The sequence below is a fragment of the Phyllobates terribilis genome, unplaced genomic scaffold (genome assembly GCF_046119375.1).
Source record: "Phyllobates terribilis strain yellow unplaced genomic scaffold, ASM4611937v1 Scaffold_11__3_contigs__length_659146591, whole genome shotgun sequence".
Classification (NCBI taxonomy): Eukaryota; Metazoa; Chordata; class Amphibia; order Anura; family Dendrobatidae; genus Phyllobates; species Phyllobates terribilis.
Window position 1 is genome coordinate 261,386,102 of NW_027362771.1, and position 22,537 is coordinate 261,408,638.

At 40.0% G+C, this 22,537-nt stretch overlaps 1 protein-coding gene across 6 annotated transcripts in view; it reads left to right on the forward strand.

The window, feature by feature from the left end:
- RELN (reelin) overlaps positions 1-22,537 on the forward strand; it is an 895,263-nt gene that overhangs the window by 708,462 nt on the left and 164,264 nt on the right. For 3 of the 6 annotated variants that reach the window (XM_073652257.1, XM_073652259.1, XM_073652258.1), the window contains exons 29-30: positions 16,436-16,486; positions 19,889-20,046. In XM_073652257.1, coding sequence (XP_073508358.1) covers positions 16,436-16,486; positions 19,889-20,046 — 209 coding nt within the window. The remainder of the gene's footprint in view (positions 1-16,435; positions 16,487-19,888; positions 20,047-22,537) is intronic. The other 3 variants (XM_073652260.1, XM_073652261.1, XM_073652262.1) reach the window with 1 other exon arrangement.

Consider the following 22,537-nt stretch of genomic DNA (forward strand, 5'->3'; position numbering starts at 1 on the left):
TGCACAGATGAAACCAAGATCAACCTCTACCAGAATGATGGAAAGAGAAAAGTATGGCGAAGGCGTGGTACAGCTCATGATCCAAAGCATACCACATCATCTGTAAAACACGGCGGAGGCAGTGTGATGGCTTGGGCATGCATGGCTGTCAGTGTCACTGGGTCACTAGTGTTTATTGATGATGTGACACAGGATAGAAGCAGCCGAATGAATTCTGATGTATTCAGAGCCATACTGTGTGCTCAGATCCAGCCAAATCCAGCCAAACTGATTGGTCATCGTTTCATACTACAGATGGACAATGACCAAAACATAAAGCCAAAGCAACCCAGGAGTTTATTAAAGCAAAGAAGTGGAATATTCTTGAATGGCCAAGTCAGTCACTTGATCTCAACCCAACTGAGCATGCATTTCACTTGTTAAAGACTAAACTTCAGACAGAAAGGCCCACAAACAAACAGCAACTGAAAACCACCGCAGTGAAGGCCTGGCAGTTCATCAAAAAGGAGGAAACACAGCGTCTGGTGACGTCGATGAGTTCAAGACTTCAGGCAGTCATTGCCAACAAAGGGTTTTCAACCAAGTACTAGAAATGAACATTTTATTTACAATTATTTAATCTGTCCAATTACTTTTGGTCCCTTTAAAAACAGGGTGGCACATGATAAGGAGCTGAAACTCCTAAACCCTTCATCCAGTTTTAATGTGGATACCCTCAAATGAAAGCTGAAAGTCTGAACTTCAAATGCATCTGAATTGTTTTGTTTAAAATTCATTGTGGTAATGTCTAGAACCAAAATTAGAAAAATGGTGTCTCAGTCCAAATATATATGGACCTAACTGTATATTTGTGCTGCATGGCAATTAATGTAAAATTTAAAATGCAAAAAAACCGTGGCAGAATGTCTGCTTTGTTTACATTTCTTTCCATATTGAATTAATAAAAGTTCATTAATAAGTTATATGCACCCCAAAATGATTCTATACCACTCCATTTGAAAAAATAAGCCTCCATTTGACTGTGTCACCGATCACCTGTACAATACTAAGGATAACATGATCTGTTGGTGGGCTTTGAAAATTGAAGTTGAGGAACACTGCTCGAGATTCTGATTTACCGACTGAAAGCAGAGATCTTGAATTACTCTAAAGAAAATGAAAAATTGCGGAACTTTTAAATTTATCTGCTGAAGTCACTTTACGCCTTTAAATCTAAATCAAAATCTATGTATGGCTTGGAGTATTCTTCTTTAAAGGGAATCTGTCAGCAAGTTCTTGCTACCCCATCTGAGAGCAGCATCATGATAGAGACCCTGATTCCAGTGATGTATCACTTACTTGGCTGCTTGCTGCAGTTTTGATAAAATCCTTGTTTTATCTGCTGCAGATCTGGCAGTTCTCTGAATGCTGAGCTCTGCATAACCCCGCCCACACCACTGATTGGCAGATTTCTGTACACACTGTGTGTAGACAGAAATCTTCCAATCTGCGGGGGGTATACAGAGCTCATAAATATGGAGGACTACATAGCAACATGTTTACTAGTCCTATCTTGATAATATCCTGCCAATAAGGCAGTGTTTTTATCAAAACTACAGCCCATTTAGTGATACATCACTGGAATCAAGGTTTCTGTATCTACATTGCCTTGCTCTCAGAATAGGTGGTAAAACCTAGTGACAGATTCTCTTTAATTTCTGTGGTTGCAGTTTTTAGCTAATAACAAATGGTGTTATTATTATTTATTTATATAGCACCATTGATTCCATGGTGCTGTACATGAGAAGGGGTTACATACAAAATACAGATATCACTTACAGTAAATGACTAACAATGATAGACTGGTACCGAGGGAGGAGGATCCTGCCCTTGCGTGCTTACATTCTACAGGACGGGGAGGGAGACAGTAGGTTGGGGGGTTGCAGCAGCTCTGGTGGTGGTGAGGCGGCAGCGTGGTCATTGCAGGTTGTAAGCTTTTTTGAAGAGATGGGTTTTCAGGTTCCGTCTGAAGGATCCGAATGTGGCGGATAATAAGAAGTGTTGAGGCACAGAATTCCAGAGGATGGGGGATATTCGGGAGAAGTCTTGGAGGCAATTGGGTGAGGAATGAATAAGTGTGGAGGAGAGGAGGTGGTCTTGGAAGGACCGGAGATTACGTGAGGGAATATATCGAGAAATTAGCTCAGAGATGTATGGAGGAGAAAGGCTATGGATGGCTTTGTAGGTAAGTGTTAGTAGTTTGAACTGGATACAGTGGGCAATTGGGAGCCAGTGAAGGGATTTGCAAAGGGGGGTAGCAGAGGAGTAGCGAGGAGAGAGATGAACTAGGCGGGCAGCAGAGTTAAGGATGGACTGGAGAGTACGAGAGTGTTAGCAGGGAGGCCACAGAGGAGGATGTTGCAGTAGTCGAGGCTACCTTCACCAACCACCCTTCCTACAGGCTTTGTGCTAAATATTATGCTATTTGGATAATGTTTTATATTTAGAAACTGAAAAAGAAACAACTCTGAAAACAATCCATTACATTCCATGCCAATAGTCATGAATTTTGAATGTGCTGTCATTTTTTTAATTAAACTACTATATTACAAAGATCTTTTTCATCTATCATGGAACTGAGTTCCAAAATAAAAGGTCATTCGTGCTATTCCATAACAAAGAAAATACATTATAGTTTATTAGCACTTTGATATGTTAGTGTATTGTGTTTCTCAGATTAAAACAGTGTTTTTGTAAGGACTGTTAATACAGCTGGGCTGTCCCCTACATTCATGGTCAATGTGTAAGTTGTATTTTGGAAATGTTGTACAATCCTGTTGGCTGCACTTCAAAATACTTTTTTTTTGCCTGGCAAAAATCACTTCTGGGAGTATAGGCTTGCTGTCCTTTCCCAGAAACGATGTACTTGGGCCAACATATCTCCAGATGGCAAGAAAGCCCTGCACAGCAAGGACATATTGTATAAATCCCCTCTCTTTCTACGAGAAAGGGTAGCCAGTGATTGACTGGCGTATGCAATTCATCTCAGCTTGCCATCTTTACCACTGCTCCTCAGCAGCTTGTTTGCAGAGTCATATGTTGAAAGTCACAGCAGCCATTAAGAAGTAGTACATGTGCCACAGTGACAGTTCATATTGATGGGAATAAATAGATGAAATGAAAAGAGATGATGCTTAGGACCACCACAAGTACTCAGTCAATTTAGTAGCTTAAAAAATTATTAGGAATGAAAGCTGATCACGCACACACAGCCCATAAAAAGTGTGACACCAGAAACGGTTATGAATAATATCTTTTACATTCTCGACCTTCTTCTACTAGGAAATTGCCTCATGTTTTTTATGTATGTGATTCAGCATATGATTTATATACTCATGAAGCTAAGGCAGTTATGATTTGTTGTAAATAACAAGAAGAAGCTCAGCATCTAGACACCTAAAAGAAAATGATGAAAAAACATTTCCTTTATATGTAGTTGTAATAATAATAATAACCTTTATATAGCGACAACATATTAAGTACATTGAATCAAGTGTGTAGGTAAAGAAAATTAATTGTTGATTAAACCTAAGTGATGATCTGAGCCTAAGCATCCAAGTGTATACAATAGAGCATCACAAATAAAATGGGTGTGATACAAAAAATATGGATGATATTGTAGATTGTTGGACAAGCATGGGTGGGTTGGTTCAGAGAGATTAGAAAGAAGCCGTGGAATGATGAAGCAATATGAAGAGATGTGTGCAGTAGTAGTGGGGTAACATTTTTAAATACAGTGCTGTACAAAATTTTAGGCGGGTGTGGAAAAAATACTGCAAAGTAAGAATGCATTCAAAAATAGAAGTGTTAAAAGTTAATTTCTACCTGTTAACAAAATGCCAAAAGAGTAAACACAAGATAAATCTAAATCAAATCAATATGTGGTTCGACCACCTTTTGCCTTCAATATAGCATTAAAGCATCACATTTTATGGTAAAATACTTGCACACAGTTTTTAATCTGATAATTTTTTATTCAAAAATGAGAAACAAGGGTGATTCACTTGCTACTTTACCTGGAAAAATTGATGTAACTTCTAAAAGAGACTATCTATCGTACTGAAATTTAGACTGTACATATCTTGGTTCATAAGAAACTGATATTTTAAAGCAGATGTTGAAAATGTCCACTGTTTGCATGCAAGCACGCCTGCATGTTCCATATTGTTGAATGTATTCAGCAGGACGATTGGGGTCATAGCCTGTATTTCTCGCTGTATGTTTGTGGCTTGTTATTGTACACCTAACCTTTCAAATGGCCCAAAGGAAAAAATTTGGCAATAACGAATACTTTTCTCTTGATCGGGCCCTTTCAATTCTTGAATGTCAGTGAATCTGTACGGGCGAATATGACTTTTCTTGGTCGCTCGTTAACATGTGGAATACAACATGCGTGTCTCCTGGGAAAGCCTGTGCAACAGTTTACGTAGAGATGCCAGAAGTCGCTGTTTCACATCTTGAATTGTTTCCTCACACATTTTCAGATATTCTCCATCAAGCCTATCCAGTAATGCTCTTGTACGTTCCAGCTTATTCTGCATTGACAGAATACACTGTTTGGATGGAGGATTTCAACCTCCAAACTTCTTTAGAAACTCACTTTGGTACCTCTTTAAGGACTCGGTTTTCTAATAAATTTTCACAATGAAAACACGCTCCTCCAAACTGTATCTGTACATCGTTAACAAATGAAGAAGGAATTTGGCAGGAGTGGTGAAATGCAAGCACCACACACAAACTATCGACGTGCAGAAAGGCATGCAACGTGTCTATCTCGTAGTGGAGACAATCGGCGGGGCGACAAGACCACTTGGCTAGAGGACGTTTCTCGTCGCTGAGGTTCATTGCACTCTCACTTTTCATGATCCAGAGTATGCACAGTCCAAATTTCAGCATGGTCAGCCGTCTTTTAGACGTTTCAGCAATTTTTCTGGGTAAAGCAGTGAGTGAATCACCCTGTATATCATATCTTATACAAATTAAAGTTGACTTTTCATATTTTCTTTGTTTTTATTTATTCTAATGAGAAGAAACTCCCTCTCCCTCCCATTAATATACCAGAGAAACCTATATCTATCCTTTTTCCTAGACAAGTAAGTTTGGTGAGATAGGGATATCTACTATTCAGTCAAAGTAAATATGTTGCAAAACAATATATTATAAGTCACCTATTTAATAAACAAGATATATCGATCAGACCCTAATACCAAGAACTAATAACTACCATACCCTGTCTCTCAAAATGAATTCAGATGGCAGTCGTGGAACATCCAGCCAGGGTGCCCAAATGTTTTAGAATTTCTTCATTGCATTTCTCTTTGTATATACCCCCTTTTCCAACCAGATAATGTTATTTTTGCACACAGTTTTTGAAGGAATTTGGCAGGGAGATTGTCCCAAAACAGCAACAATTCTTTTAAGTACATTTGCACATAGTCAGGGATTTTTTTTAGGATTAAACTCAGGTGTATGGGTAACCAATAGTGAGGTGTATCATACCAAACCATCATAACCAATCATACCAAACAGGTACAATGAAACACAGTCATTAACTGAAACAGAAAACTTCTGTTTATGAACCTTAAAACTGGGTGAGGAACATCCAAACTCTGCTACGATTTCATATCACAGTTCATATACCATATCAAGAATGAACCCAGCAACAAGTCACAAGGCAGTTATACTGCATCAGCAAGGCCTCTCCCAAGTAAAGATTTGAAAGTACATAACTCCTATAAAGATAAGGAAATACCACAAATTTCAGAAAATAGTAAACCCAAATGCCTCAAACTCTAAATACAAACCACAAAAGAAAGGTATACAAGGGACAACGCTATCAAATGTAATTCATATACAGTATTTTATTTTATTCAATCAAGACAAATAAAAACAGATAAGACAAACAATTAAATATATATAAAACATAAATAAAAAATACAGCTCAGGAGGGGAGAGGAGGATGTCCACAATAAATATTACACATAAGTCCTCTCTGAAAAAAATATATATATTGTACCAGCCAAATTTAAATTGCCAATATTAAATAAATACACATGATCACCTCTATTAGCAGCTTATTTAAATAAATGTGTGTTATAAAAAACACAAAAAATCAATATATATAAAAATTAACATAAAGTGCTTGTGCAATAAATACATATATACAGTACAGACCAAAAGTTTGGACACACCTCATTTAAAGATTTTTCTGTATTTTCATAACTATGAAAATTGTACATTCACACTGAAAGCATCAAAACTATGAATTAACACATGTGGAATTATATACTTAATAAAAAAGTGTGAAACAACTGAAAATATATCTTATATTCTAGGCTCTTCAATGTAGCCACCTTTTGCTTTGAAGACTGCTTTCCACACTCTTGGCATTCTCTTGATGAGCTTCAAGAGGTAGTCTTGTCTTGATTGAATAAAATAAAATATATGAATTACACTTGAAAGTGTGGTAGTCCCTTCTATACCAAATATTTGAAAGTAGCCTGGAGATTTAAGATGTGCTGTTCAAGCTCTTTTGAAAAAAACATCAAAAAATGGGCAATATTGAGGACCGTAGATTCAGTGGTCAACCAAGGCAACTAGTGAAGCAGATAAAAAAAAAATGTTGCTGACTTCCCATCTAAATTAGAAGATGTCCATAAATGCCATGGACTCAGAACTGGCTGCAACCAGTTGGTCCAAGCTACATCAATCTACTGTTCGGAGAAGCCTGTCCAGAAGTGGTCTTCATGGAAGAATTGTTGCCAAAAAGCAATACCCTCAACAGGAAAACAAGGCCAACTGACCTATCTATGCATGAAAGCATAGGAACTGGTGTTAAGAAAAATGGCAGCTGGTGCTCTGAACGGATGAGATAAATTTTAAAATATTTGGCTGTAACAGAAAACAGTTTGTTAACGAAATGACTGGAGAGTGGTACACTAATGAATGTCTGCATGCACCATTGAAGCATGGTGGCTGATCGTTGTAAGTTTGGGTTACATTTCAGCAAATGGAGTTGGGGATCTGGTCAGAATAAGGCTGAGTTCACACGATGCGTTTTTTGTGCGTTTCCGCGGCGTTTTTGCAGTTGCGTAAACGCCGCGGAAAAGCATGAAAAACGCATGGTAGAAGGGCAGCAATGTTCCCCAATTGAAATCCGCATGTACTGTGCCCATGATGTGGATTTTTCCGCATCGTAAACGCTGCGGTCAAAAATCCGCAGCATGTCAATTAATTTTGCGGAAACGCTGCTCTTTTGCCGCCATTGACTTGCATTAGACCGCATGGAATCCGCATCACTGTATATGTTGATGCGCTTTTCATGCGGTCTAATGTGCGGATGGTACCCGGGTGTGGATGAGAGGACTCGCATCCAGACCCAGGTACCATTAAAAAAAAAAAGAATAAAATAAAAAAGACATATATTCTCACCTTCTGACGGCCCGCGCTGCGTCCTGCTGGCTTCCCGCGCACTTCGCGGTTGAATGAAGGACCTTCGCTGACGTCAGAGTCATGTGACGGGTCACGTGACGCTGACGTCGGAAGGTCCTAAAGTCTTCACTGCCGGCAGCCGGGACCGATGAAGCAGGACACCGGGGGCCATCAGAGGGTAAAGTATAGATTTATTTTTTATTTTTTGACATCACACACTATATAAATCCATGCCGGCTGGATGTGAAGTTGTACAATCCGCATGCGTTTTTTCCTGCCAGAGAGATGCAGAAACGCTCAGGAAAAAATCCTGAGCATTTCTGCATCGTGTGCACATACCCTTAGGGTACATGCGGTTTCCTGCCAGGGACATGCGGAAATGAAGCGGTCTTCACTTTCATTTCCGCATGCGGGTTGACAAGCGCTTCCCAAGCGATTTTAGCATCACTTGGAAAGTGCTTGTCAACTTCACACTTTATAAATCCATGCAACCGGCATGGATTTATATAGTGTGTGATGTCAAAAAATAAAAAATAAATCTATACTTTACCCTCTGATGGCCCCCGGTGTCCTGCTTCATCGGTCCCGGCTGCCGGCAGTGAAGACTGTAGGACCTTCCGACGTCAGCGTCACGTGACCCGTCACATGACTCTGACGTCAGCGAAGGTCCTTCATTCAACCCCGAAGTGCGCGGGAAGCCGGCTGGATGCAGCGCGGGCCGTCAGAAGGTGAGAATATATATATTTTTTATTTTATTCTTTTTTTTTTAATGGTACCTGGGTCTGGATGAGAGTCCTCTCCTCCACACCCAGGTACCATCCGCACATTAGACCGCATGAAAAGCGCATCAACATATACAGTGATGCGGATTCCATGCGGTCTAATGCAAGTCAATGGCGGCAAAAGAGCAGCGTTTCCGCAAAATTAATTGACATGCTGCGGATTTTTAGGCTATGTGCCCACGTTGCAGAAATGAAGCAGAAAATTTCTGCTTCATTTCTGCAAGTCCTCTCCCGTGAAAACGCATGCGGAATTCCGCACGCGTTTATCGCGCGTTTTTCGTGCGTTTATCACGCGTTTTCCACATGCGGAATTGCCTTGCGTTTTTTATGCATTGCTCAAGGCAATTCCGCTTGCGGAAACGCAAAATTAATTGACATGCTGCGGATTTTTGAACGCAGCATAAACGCTGCGGAAAAATCCGCAGCATGTGCATAGAACTTGCGGAATCCCCTTGGGGACCATGGGGAGCGGATTACCTAGCGTTTTACAAGCGTTTCCGCTGCGGAAATTCCGCATCAAAAACACTTGTAATCCGCAACGTGGGCACGCAGCCTTAGGCTATGTGCCCACGATGCAGAAATGAAGCAGAAAATTTCTGCAGCATTTCTGCATCTCCCTGGCAGAAAAAACGCATGCAGATTGTGCATGCGTTTTTCCTGCAGAATACATGCGGATCCACATGCGGATTCACATGCGTTTACGCATGCAGATTGACAAGCGCTTTCCAGGCGATAGCATCACTTGGAAAGTGCTTGACAACTAGGTCACACTGTATAAATCCATGCAAACAGCATGGATTTATATAGTGTGAACCGTAAAAATGAAAACAAATAAAGCTATACTCACCCCCGAGGCCCCGGCGTGGCTGCAGCGCTCGTTCCTGTCGGGTTCCTGGATGCCGGCATATCGCGAGACAGAGCGGTGAAGGGCCTGCGGTCACATGACTGTGACGTCACCGCAGGTCCTCAAGCGATGCCGGCATTCAGAGAGAAGCCGCCAGACAGGTGAATATAAACTTATTTGTTATTTTATTCTTTTTTTACATGTAGAATGGTACCCAGGTCTGGATGAGAGTCTTCTCTCCTCCAGAACTGGGTATCATCCGCACATAGAGACGCATAGAAGCCGCTTGTAAAAATGTACAGTCGCGGTTTCTATGCGTCTCAATGCAAGTCAATGGCGGGAGTTCCGCTGCGCTTCCGCAAAATTAAATGACATGCTGCGGATTTTTGTACGCAGCATAAACGCTGCGGAAAAATCCACAGCATGTGCATAGAACATGCGGAATCCCCTTGGGGACGATGGGGTGCGGATTACCTAGCGTTTCACAAGCGTTTATGCTGCGGAAATTCCGCAGCATAAACGCTTGAAAAACGCTACGTGGGCAACCAGCCTTATCCATTACATTAAGAGACAGAAAGATTTGCACAAGTCTACATCCACAGAAGATCTGTGGTTAGCTCTCCAAGATGTTTGGAACAACTTTCCTTTCGGGATCCTTGAACAACTTTGTACATGTTTACCTAGAAGAATTGATGTTGTTTTGAAGGCAAAGGGCGTTCACGCAAATATTGATTTGATTTAGATTTCTATTTTCTTCATTCACTTTGCATTTATTATCTCCATCCTGACATGACCAATTTCCGTGTTTGCGTTTTTTTTCTCCTCCTTCCAAGGGCCATGACTTTTTTCTTTTTCTGTCCACATAGACGTAAGGGGGCTTTTATTTTGTGGGATGAGTTGTATTTTTGAATAGCACTATTCAGTTTACCCCATAGTGTACTGGAAAACAGGAAAAAAATATTCAAAGTATGGTGAAATTGCAATAAAAAACGCAATTCTAGCATTGATTTTTGGGAATTGTTTTTCGGCATACATTGTATAGTAAAAATTACATGACAATATGGTTCTCCATCATTAGTACGATTATGGCGATACCAAACTTGTCCAGTTTTTTTTTATTTTAGTGGTGAAAGAAAACATCGGAAATTTGTAAAAAAAAAATCTTTTTGACTGTGTCACCATTTCCTGAGACCCATAAAGTTCTCATTTTTCGGTCGAGACAACCTTTTTATTGATATCAATTTGGAATAAATATAACATTTTGATCAATTCTTACAGCATTTTTTGCGGTTTTGCAGTGACTAAAAAAACAGTTTTGAAATTTTGAATTCTTTTAAGGTGTTTATCGATCAGGTCAATTATTTGGAAATATTAATAAATCGGACTTTTATGGATGCGGAGATACCACATTTGTGTATTTCTTTATTTTTTATTATCTTTATTTTTAATGAAGTAAACAGGGGGTTTTTCGAAGTTTTGTTTTTTTTTATTATGTACACTTTTTTTATTTTTACTGTATTTATTAGTCCCCTTAGGGGACTTAAACTTGTGATTGTCTAGTCGCTTGTACTACTGTATATAGACCAATACCACAGTATTGCTGAATATTTTAAAAATCACGGTCTCCATTGAAGCCTAGCCACCCGAGGCTGTTAGAGGTAGGTCTTCGCTCTGTATCACAGTCATTATCTGCTAGGTATGGGGCAGATGAGCTGTGAGCCCGCTCCATACACCCGCTCTCGACTTGCACCTTACATGTACAACGGATGGCGTTAATGGGTTAATTGACAAAAATAAACTTAACACTTCTATTTTTAAAAGCATTTGTATTTTGCAGCATTTTTCCATACTTACCTAAAACTTTTGCAAAGTACTGTGTATCATATACAAATAATAAAAGCTTGAAAGGCTTATTCTGCCCAAATGTAAGTCAAAATATATAATAAGAGTATCTAGAATCTTGTATCTAGGTTGACTAAAAACAAAATCACTGTTACCCAACCGATGGTTTGTATACTACAACATGGATCTCATTTCCCTGCAAGTAGCTACCCAGCTGGTGGTAGTTTTTACTAATGTGCCTTAGGGATGTCACAGTAATATTAAACCTTGGCACCATATCAGTGACAGTTAACACTATCATAAGAGCCATATGACTCAGTTGTGTCTTTAATAGACTTTTTTTTAACATTTTAATACCCAGTGTGGCTCAATACCATCTGTCATAATTGGAAATTACTTATCAACTTGAAAAGGTTGGGGATTTATGCTGGAAGTGAAGGCTACGTATATAAAGGGAACAACTGTATAAATAGGCATTTTATAGATTTGTAAAAATGCTGCTCTTAGCACAGGGAAATTATATTTATTAATTTTAATTGCGTTGTCTAATTCATTTGTGATTTCTTTGTTCCAGTATATTGTTTATTATTCTGAATAACTATAAGTCCATGTATTTCTAACAACAGTATAAGAAAAAACTTGGCACTCACTCTTCTTCCAAAGTGAATTGATAATTTTATTGTTCACAGTGATTCCAGAATATATAAGACGTTTCGGTCGGTCAGATCTTCATCAGTCTATCCGGCAAGAAAACAAAGAAAATATATACAGAATTGAACACAAATAAATACATACACATATATACGAAAAATATATATACAAAGCCGTCCTGTAAAACTGATATAAGAAAAAAACCTTTGTAATAACAAGGGCAGACCAGGAAGAGATCTTCCTCATAATAGCCCATACATTGGAGAATCCTGAAGAGAAAAGGGAAAGACCAAGGAGAAAGTAAGAAGCAAAAATTAAGAGGGTAAAGGGGAACAGTGAGACACAAAGAGAGGAAGGATAGGAAGGGGAAGAAGGGGGGGGTGGGAAGAGAGAAAGGGGGGAAAGGGGCGGAAGGGGAGGAAGAAAAAAAAGAAAGTGGGGAGAAGAAAAAGCAAGGTAGAGAGAATCAGAAATGGAGGAGGAAACAGAAAGATGAGTGTGAAAAGAGTGGAGAGCCAAAATAGAAGGAAAGAAACAAATGGAGGAATGTAGAAACAAAATAAGAGCATGGATTAGAAACCGAAAAAGACCCTAAAGTGAAAATGAACAGAATGTCATGGATGACTATTAGGTAGAAGCCAGGAACATTCCAGGTATCCCAGAAGGGAAAGGAGACAAAGTGAACAACCAGGTGAGTATACCTGTGGAAGTGAACGTTTACAAAGGGTTCTTGTCATGACAAATGATTTATCCAGTAAAATGCCAGAGGGATTAAATGCAAGAGTGATTCTAACATAAATAAACACCATGGGGACAAAATAGTATCGGAACATACCATCTGGAGTCTTTAGATCTGCATGCTGGAGTAGCACCGGTTTAAAAAGACCGGGCAAGTGAGGAGGTGTGCGGTCCGTCATCCAATCAGGCACTGATGGGCGTGTATAGCCAGGTATGTGAGGAAAGAAGGAGGGGCGTGGCTTACAGCGCCTGCCTTGTATCAGAGAAACAGTCTGTCTACATGGTCTGGGGGCGTGTCTATGGTCCGAGAACAGCATGCATGAGATGGGAATCCTCCTGACATGCTGGAGGAAGCGTGTTAATAGCCCAGGATCACAGAGTATACACATAGTGTTTATGAGATATAATAGATGGATAAAATCCAATGATGGAAGTGTGTCTGTGATCCAAGGGCACAGTCCATATACATGGTGTCTATGAATACCAGAATATCAAAGGTAGAGAGGCTCCAATAGCAGACTAGACACCCCAGGTTCCGCAGGTGAGGTACAAGGACCATTTATCCGGACTCTGATGGGGAAAGATGGCCGAAGGATAAACTGTGGAGAAGATTCTTGATAGTAGAAGCACAAAAGACATATTATAACATGAGCCTCACTGATTTAGACTCTAAAAGAAAAGAAAATATGTTAGAACACAGTATTGGACAGCAACTTGATAACAGCAATATGGTCCCATGTCTACGTTATATGAAATAAGCACAAACATAAACTGGGTGTAGAAACCAAAATGTCTTCTCCTTCCCCGGACAGGTAAGGAGGAGAATGACAGAAATGGGTTATAATAAATATAATGGTATTCACAGGATATCCAGAGAGGGGTATCAGGTACATATAATACAGAAGAAACAGGCAAGATGGAAAAAATGACTAGTGACTACTTAGAGAAATGCCTGCAAGTCATAATCCTTATTAAGGCCACTCGGGGCCAGTGTCTGTAACTCGTGAATCCAATAGGCTTCACGTTTTTTCAGGACTGAGTGTAAATTCCCTCTACGGCGGGATTGATCCGCTTGTTCAATGACCTGGTAACGTAACTGGGCTACTGTGTGTCCCGCACTATGGAAATGTTGGGGAACGGGCAACATAAGGTTACTGCAGTGAATTGTGGATTTGTGTTTAGATATGCGGTCTCTTATATGTTGGGTGGTCTCCCCAACATACAAGAGACCGCATGAACATTTGATTAGGTAAACCACATTGGTAGAGTCGCATGTATAGTAGCTCCTAATAGAATAACGTTTACCGGAGCGGGGGTGATGGAACAAGTTGCCTTTTAGGATATTATTGCATTGTAAACAATGCTGGCATGGGAACGTGCCATGTTTCGGCGTAGCCAGGAATCTTTGTCGTGGGACCTTAGCAGATGGTCCTATATCAGCTCTAACTAATTTGTCTCTCAGGTTTGGAGGACGCCTGAAACAAGGTAAGAAGGGATTCTGGAATTCCCTAATGCTTGAGTATGCCGTCTTAATGATATGCCAGTGTTGCCGAATGGACTTATGAATCCTGTAAGCACTGGAATGAAATGTATGTACAAACGGGACACGTTCCAATTGTTGTCTCGTGGAAGATGGCACGGTACTCCATGCTCGATGTAAGACCCCCGGGGGGGAACCCCTTGCTTCGAATTTAGAGCTCATTTCGTTGAGCCGCTGATCGCATGTGGAATTATTGGACACTATATGCCTCACCCGTTGGTATTGGGAGACTGGCAAGGATTTTTTTATATGCATAGGAGAAAAACTGTCAAACATCAGGAGATTGTTCCGATCCGTCTCTTTGACGTACAGGTCACTAGTGAGTCTGCCTGAGGTATCCTTCAGGATAAGCGTGTCCAGAAAATTCAATTTGGAAGAGTCCATCTACATGGTAAACCCAAGACCAAGCCAGGCATTATTGATGTAGTCAAAGAAGGTCAATAGGGCCCCCCATATGCAAACTATGTCATCTATGTATCGTCTCCAGTAAAGAGAATGCTGTTGAAAAAGGTCATTGGGATACACCATTGAAGCCTCAAACTGAGCCATATAGAAACTAGCATACGGAGGGGCCACATTCGAGCCCATCGCGGTCCCTTGGGTCTGTAGATAAAATGAATCCTCAAAAAGAAAATAATTTTCAGTTAACACAAGTGTGAGTGGATCCACACACAACCAAGATACATGCTCATCGTATGCGATTGATGATAATAGATCCTTGACAGCCGCTATACCACGATCATGTGAGATAAACATATAAAGACTGGAAACATTGAAGGATACAAGTATGGAATTGTGATCAATCGTGCCCAATTGACCAATAGAACCCAAGAAAGCCCGTGTATCTAACAAGAATTATGGAGTATCCTTGATTAGAGGATTGATGTTTTTTTCTAAAAAGATTGATAAGGAAGAAAGTAAGGAATCCATGGAAGCAACTATGGGATGGCCAGGCAGGTTCTGCAGACGTTTATGAATTTTTGGTAATGTGTATAGTACCTGTGTACGTGGTTTCTCCTTATATAGATACTCACATGTTTTTTGGTCAATGGTACCATTTGAAAGGTGTCATGATAGAGTATCCCATATCTTTCTGGCTAAAGAGAAAGTAGGAAAGTAGGATCTTGAGGTAGTTTCTGGTATACAGTGGTGTCACTAAGTTGGTTATAAATCTTTGACAGATAATCGGATTTATCCATCACCACGATCGCTCCTCCCTTATCAGCCGGTTTAATTATTAGTGATGAGCGAGTATGTTCTGTTAACCCTTTCGGCGAGTATGCTCGGGCCGAGCACCGAGTAGTTACAGCTGCTCGGTGTTATGTTTGAATCACTCCCGTGTGCATGATTTGCGACTGTTTGACAGCTTTAGTACATGTAAGGAATGTATATTTCTTACACATTCCTCACATGTATTAAAGTTGTCAAACAGTCGCAAATCATGCACACGGGAGTGATTCAAACATAACACCGAGCAGCTGTAACTACTTGATGCTCGGCCCGAGCATACTCGCCGAAAGGGTTAACAGGACATACTCGCTCATCACTAATTATTATATCTTTGTCTTCTAAAAGTGATTTAAGGGCCTGTGTATCAACAGCAGATAAGTTGTTCTGAAACTGCAGATGACCTCGTTCGGTATCTGATCTCAATGATTGATAATCTCGCTGTACGAATTCAATGAAAGTCTCCAAGGCCACATCACCTCGTGGAGGGCGAAAACTACTCTTGGGCCTTAGGCCATACTGTCTTGCTGTGATGCAGGAAGAATGATTAACCGGTGATAATGTGGCGGAAGGAGAAGTGATGACCTGAAAAATCTTTGCAAGTCTATCTCCAGTCCAAACAGACTATACGGAGTGGAGGGACAAAATAAAAGCCCCTTCTGCAAAAGTTTAAGTTGGGCTATGCCCAAAGATTTAGATGAAATTTTCACAACTAATGATTTTGTACCTGGGAGCGTGTTACTATGGTCGTCCCTTGTCCCCCTCCGGTATTGGCCCCCTCTCCTCATCCTCTTTTACGTGGATTTCTCCCTCGTTGTCCTAAAAAATGGATTGTAGAACCTCGGTGTTTGTTGTCGGAGCCCGATGCAGAGAAGTCTGTCGAGGAGAATTGGTATCGTGATGGCTCCCGTGAGTAGCTGTAGGTATTTTGAAATTTGTAGACCTGATCTAGTAAGTAATCGTCCGTATCCCTTTGAAACGTTATCCTCTTCTTGTCTTCTGTATCTTTGCGATGCTGATCTGTGTTAGACTTGATCCTAGTCTTCAGTGGGGCAAGTTTCTCCGGTGTGGTTGAGGAATCCAATTGGGCCTGATATTGCTCACCCATTCTTTAGTGGTAACAATGGATTTTTGAAGCTGTTCTACAGTCAGTGTCATTAGGTCAAATGAACACTTATTGAGAATGCACTCGAACTTCTTTGATCACTAAAAATGTTCACTAAAAATGGTGGGTCGTATTGGTACCCTTAAGTCTCTAGGGATACGCTGAACCGTGAGGTACTCTGTTAGCGTTGCACAGTGTAGTTCCAAGTTGATCAGGTGTCTCGTCTCCCTCTATAGGTCTCATCCTCGAATTTCCTTAGGCTGGAACTTCAAGAAGTCACTTGAAAGGTTGGATTGGGATATTATCTTACTGGTTTCTTCATTATACAAAAAAATGTTAGACGACATTCTCCAGAGTGCATATGTAAAGGTGCGGTACTGACGAAAATAAACACTGCACCTCTGGTTTTACAGATCAGTGCCCAAGTAGGACCCTACTCCATCAACAGTATAAGAAAAAACTTGGCACTCACTCTTCTTCCAAAGTGAATTGATAATTTTATTGTTCACTGTGATTCCAGAATATACAAGACGCTTTGGTCGGTCAGACCTTCATCAGTCTCACCATCAAGAAAACAAAGAAAATATATACAGAATTGAACACAAATAAATACATACACATATATACAAAAAAATATATACACAATGTCGTCCTGTAAAATTGATTTAAAAAAAAAACCTTTGTAATAACAAGGGCAGACCAAGAGGAGATCTTCCTTATAATAGCCCATACATTGGAGAATCTTGAAGCAAAAAGGGATAGACCAAGGAGAAAGTAAGAAGCAAAAATTAAGAGGGTAAAGGCAAAAGGGGAACGGTGAGACACAGAGAGGAAGGGGAAGAAGGGGGAGAAGGAAAAAAAGGGGGGAAGAGAAAAGGGGGGGAAGAGGGGGAAGGGAAGAAAGAAAAAAAGAAAGTGCTTTTTCTTCTCCCCACTTTCTTTTTTTTCTTCCTCCCCTTCCCCCTCTTTCCCCCATTTTCTCTTCCCTCTTTCCCCCTTTTTTTCCTCCCTTTCTTCGTCTTCCTATCCTTCCTCTCTTTGTGTCTCACTGTTCCCTTTTTGCCTTTACCCTCTTCATTTTTGCTTCTTACTTTCTCCTTGGTCTTTCCCTTTTGTCTTCAGGATTCTCCAATGTATGAGCTATTATGAGGAAGATCTCATCGTGGTCTGTCTTTGTTATTACAAAGGTTTTTTTCTTATATCAGTTTTACAGGACGACTTTGTATATATATTTTTTGTATTTGTATTTAATTGTGTTCTGTATATATTTTCTTTGTTTTCTTGACTGATGAAGGTCTGACCGACCGAAACGTCTTACAGTTATATGAAAAAGTTTGGGCACCCCTATTAATCTTAAGCTTAATGTTTTATAAAAATTGGTGTTTTTGCAACAGCTATTTCAGATTGATATATGTAATAACTGTTGTACACAGTAATGTTTCTGCCTTGAAATGAGGTTTATTGTACTAACAGAAAATGTGCAATCTGCATTCAAACAAAATTTGACAGGTGCATAAGTATGGGCACCTCACCAGAAAAGTGACATTAATATTTAGTAGATCCTCCTTTTGCAAAAATAACAGCCTCTAGTCGCTTCCTGTAGCTTTTAATGATTTCCTGGATCCTGGATGAAGGTATTTTTGACCATTCCTCTTTACAAAACAATTCCAGTTCAGTTAAGTTTGATGGTCGCCGAGCATGGACAGCCCTCTTCAAATGATCCCACAGATGTTCAATGATATTTAGGTCTGGGGACTGGGATGGCCATTCCAGAACATTGTAATTGTTCCTCTGCATGAATGCCTGAGTAGATTTGGAGCGGTGTTTTGGATCATTGTCTTGCTGAAAGATCCATCCCCTGCGTAACTTCAACTTTGTCACTGATTCTTGAACATTATTGTCAAGAATCTGCTGATACTGAGTGGAATCCATGTGTCCCTCAACTTTAACAAGATTCCCGGTGCCAGCATTGGCCACACAGCCCCAAAGCATGATGGAACCTCCACCAAATTTTACTGTGGGTAGCAAGTGTTTTTCTCGGAATGCTGTGCTTTTTTGCCGCCATGCATAACGCCTTTTTGTATGACCAAGCAACTCAATCTTGGTTTCATCAGTCCACAGGACCTTCTTCCAAAAAGAAATTGGCTTCTCCAAATGTGCTTTTGCATACCTCAGCCGACTCTGTTTGTGGCGTACTTGCAGAAACGGCTTCTTTCGCATCACTCTCCCATACAGCTTCTCCTTGTGCAAAGTGCGTTGTATAGTTGACCGATGCACAGTGACACCATCTGCAGCAAGTTGATGCTGCAGCTCTCCTGAGGTGGTCTGAGGATTGTCCTTGACTGATCTCACCATTCTTCTTCTCTGCCTTTCTGATGTTTTTCTTGGCCTGCCACTTCTGGCCTTAACAAGAACTGTCCCTGTGTTCTTCCATTTCCTTACTATGTTCCTCACAGTGGAAACTGACAGGTTAAATCGCTGAGACAGCTTTTTGTATCTTTCCCCTGAACAACTATGTTGAATAATCTTTGTTTTCAGATCATTTGACAGTTGTTTTGAGGAGCCCATGATGCCACTCTTCAGAGGAGATTCAAACAGGAGAATAACTTGCAAGTAGCCACTTTAAGTAGCTTTTCTCATGATTGCATACACCTGGCTATGAAGTTCAAAGCTCAATGAGGTTACAAAACCAAAAAAAAAGTGCTTTAGTAAGTCAGTAAAAAGTAGGTAGGAGTATTTAAAACAAGAAAATGATAAGGGTGCCCATACTTATGCACCTGTCAAATTTTGTTTGAATGCAGATTGCACATTTTCTGTTAGTACAATAAACCTCATTTCAAAGCTGAAACATTACTGTGTCCAACAGTTATTACATATATCAAACTGAAATAGCTGTTGCAAAAACCCCAATTTTTATAAAACATTAATCTTAAGATTAATAGGGGTGCCCAAACTTTTTCATATAACTGTATATATTCTGGAATCACTGTGAACAATAAAATTATCAATTCACTTTGAATGAAGAGTGAGTGCCAAGTTTTTTCTTATTCTGTTGATGGAGTAGGGTCCTACTTGGGCACCGATCAATAAACCATGAAGTGCAGTATTTATTTTCGTCATGTAGTTCTAAGACTGTTTATATATCAACAACAAAAGGGGCTTAAAAGCTCCAAAAGTGGCAGAGAACATGAAACAGGTGCAGTTAAAATAAACCCGGACTTCTGATTTTTCCATGATGAACATTAAGTTATATTTTAGCTGTGAACGTGGATCCAAGTACTGGATGCTTCTATCATACAGTTAGTCTTCTATTATGCCAATAAAATGTCATTAGATTCTGCATTTATTGTTCAAGAAAACTCCCTTTATAGCTTGTATTTATGAAAATAATATTTAATACGCAGCTGCAAGTTGTGCTAACGTTCAGGCCTCAGTATGGAGACATCTGTTAGTAATTTCATACTATCTAAGACCCTCTGTTAATCAGGTGTAAGATAATTTACCTCAATTACAAGTATGGATATGGTTGATGAAGGCAAAAAATGATTGATCAATGAAGACTCCTTGTGTTTTTTAATTCTATTTTAGTGCAGATACATTCATATCTAACATCCTCCTAAATGCACATTGTTTATATTCACATATGTTTGTATTCTGTAATGCATAACTCATCTTTCTTATCATTTTAGTAAAACCAGATTCCGATGGATACAAGAGAGTAACTCATTAAAAAATGCCCCACCTTTTGGTCTGGATGGTGTTTATATATCTGAACCTTGCCCTAATTACTGTAATGGTCACGGGGATTGTATTTCCGGAGTTTGTTTTTGTGATCGTGGATACACAGGTAAATATTTCATTGCATGTCAATCAAAAATAATTAAATTATTTATTCACAATGTTACTAAGTTTAAAGTAGCCAAGGTGTATATACTTATTTCATTATATATTTCTAGAAAAACATTACCATGATTATTACTTTCCTCATAACCCTAAGAGAGATAATGTTCCTAGGATGCAGACTCTTTCCTTTCCTTTCCTTTCCTTTCCTTTCCATTCCATTGTTGCTCCTTAATGCCATTCTATTCTATGGAGAAACTCTCAGAATTGTGCTTGGTACTACCCAGAGTTATGTTATGATAAAAGATAACTCTGAATTAATTTGTAGTGTTCAGGGATGCTATTTGCATCCAGCAAGGTTAGGTAGATGCTGGGACCCTCTGCATACTACTGTATACATATTTATAGTCTGTAAGTTCTATGAAGTTCCTTTGAGGTCCTGCTACTGCCTTCCCTGCTGCATTCATCCTGTGTAGTTGCAGAGGAGATCTCCCTGTAGGTGTGTTAGTGCTTGGAGAATGTTGCTATTTAATTAACTTTTAAATAGCGCTGACATTTTTCATCTTTTGGACACAAATTCACGACTTGCCGTAAGGGAGGTAGACACACTAACAGTAAGCAATTGTTCACACTCCCTCCAAAGAGAGGACTTTCTTAGCTGAAATTTCCAAATAGTATTATTCTTCACAGGCATCATACACTGGCATACAGTATTGTTATATATGTCTGTAAGCCAGAACATTATAGGTAAAAAATAAGATGAAAGTTAAATGCCATGTAATGTAGTTAAAAAAAAGGAGTTAGTACTGTTAAATAACAATAAGGTTTCTAAATAATTGCTGCTGCAAAAAGATACAATAAATACATTTTTAAATGTACTTTACTAAGTAAGCATTACAACACAATAAATACTACATATTTAGTATTCACAGTGTTGCAAGACAGCATACAATACAGATATAATTTTTTATTGTAATAAGAAATAGGGCAAAAGGGACATTTCATTCTACGTTCGTCCATAATAAAAGGAGACACTTATGTGTATTGCAAAATGATTCCTGAAAATAAAGACCGCAAAAAGAAAACAGGTATGAATAAACACATGGCTCTTTGAGCAAATAATGTGCACAGATTTCCGACATTTAAAAAAAATATATGCATATATATATATATATATATATTATATATATATATATATATATATATATATATATATATATATATATATATATACTGCTCAAAAAAATAAAGGGAACACATCCTAGATCTGAATGAATGAAATATTCTCATTGAATACTTTGTTCTGTACAAAGTTGAATGTGCTGACAACAAAATCACACAAAAATCATCAATGGAAATCAAATTTACTAACCAATGGAGACCTGGATTTGGAGTCACTACAGGCTGGTCTAGCTTTGATGTAATGTCCTTAAAACAAGTCAAAATGAGACTCAGTATTGTGTGTGGCCTTGACGTGCCTGTATGACCTCCCTACAACGCCTGGGCATGCTCCTGATGAGGTTGCGGATGGTCTCCTGTGGGATCTCCTCCCAGACCTGGACTAAAACATCCGCCAACTCCTGGACAGTCTGTGGTGCAATGTGACGTTGGTGGATGGAGCGAGACATGATGTCCCAGATGTGCTCAATCGGATTCAGGTCTGGGGAACGGGCGAGACAGTCCATAGCTTCAATGCCTTCATCTTGCAGGAATTGCTGACACACTCCAGCCACATGAGGTCTGGCATTGTCCTGCATTAGGAGGAACCCAAGGCCAACCGCACCAGCATATGGTCTCACAAGGGGTCTGAGGATCTCATCTCGGTACCTAATGGCAGTCAGGCTACCTCTGGCGAGCACATGGAGGGCTGTGCGGCCCTCCAAAGAAATGCCACCCCACACCATTACTGACCCACTTCTAAACCAGTCATGCTGAAGGATGTTGCAGGCAGCAGATCGCTCTCCACGACGTCTCCAGACTCTGTCACATCTGTCACATGTGCTCAGTGTGAACCTGCTTTCATCTGTGAAGAGCACAGGGCGCCAGTGGTGACTTTGCCAAGCCTGGTGTTCTGTGGCAAATGCCAAGAGTCCTGCATGGTGTTGGGCTGTGAGCACAACCCCCATCTGTGGATGTCGGTCCCTCATACCACCCTCATGGAGTTGGTTTCTAACCGTTTGTGCAGACACATGCATATTTGTGGCCTGCTAGATGTCATTTTGCAGGGCTCTGGCAGTGCTCCTCATGTTCCTCCTTGCACAAAGGCGGAGGTAGTGGTCCTGCTGCTAGGTTGTTGCCCTCCTACTGTTAGAACCATCCTGTTTGTTTTTTCCATCTTGTGTTTTGCGGACACGTGACTATCTGGCTTTATATTGCAGCTCCGCACTTTTGGCTGTGCTGGACTTCAGTGTTTGACTGTTTCTCTAGCCAGGTGCTTCTGTGCCTTCCTCTGTCAGTTCGTTTGGTCCTTCTGGGACCTCTAGTACTTTTTTTGTCTG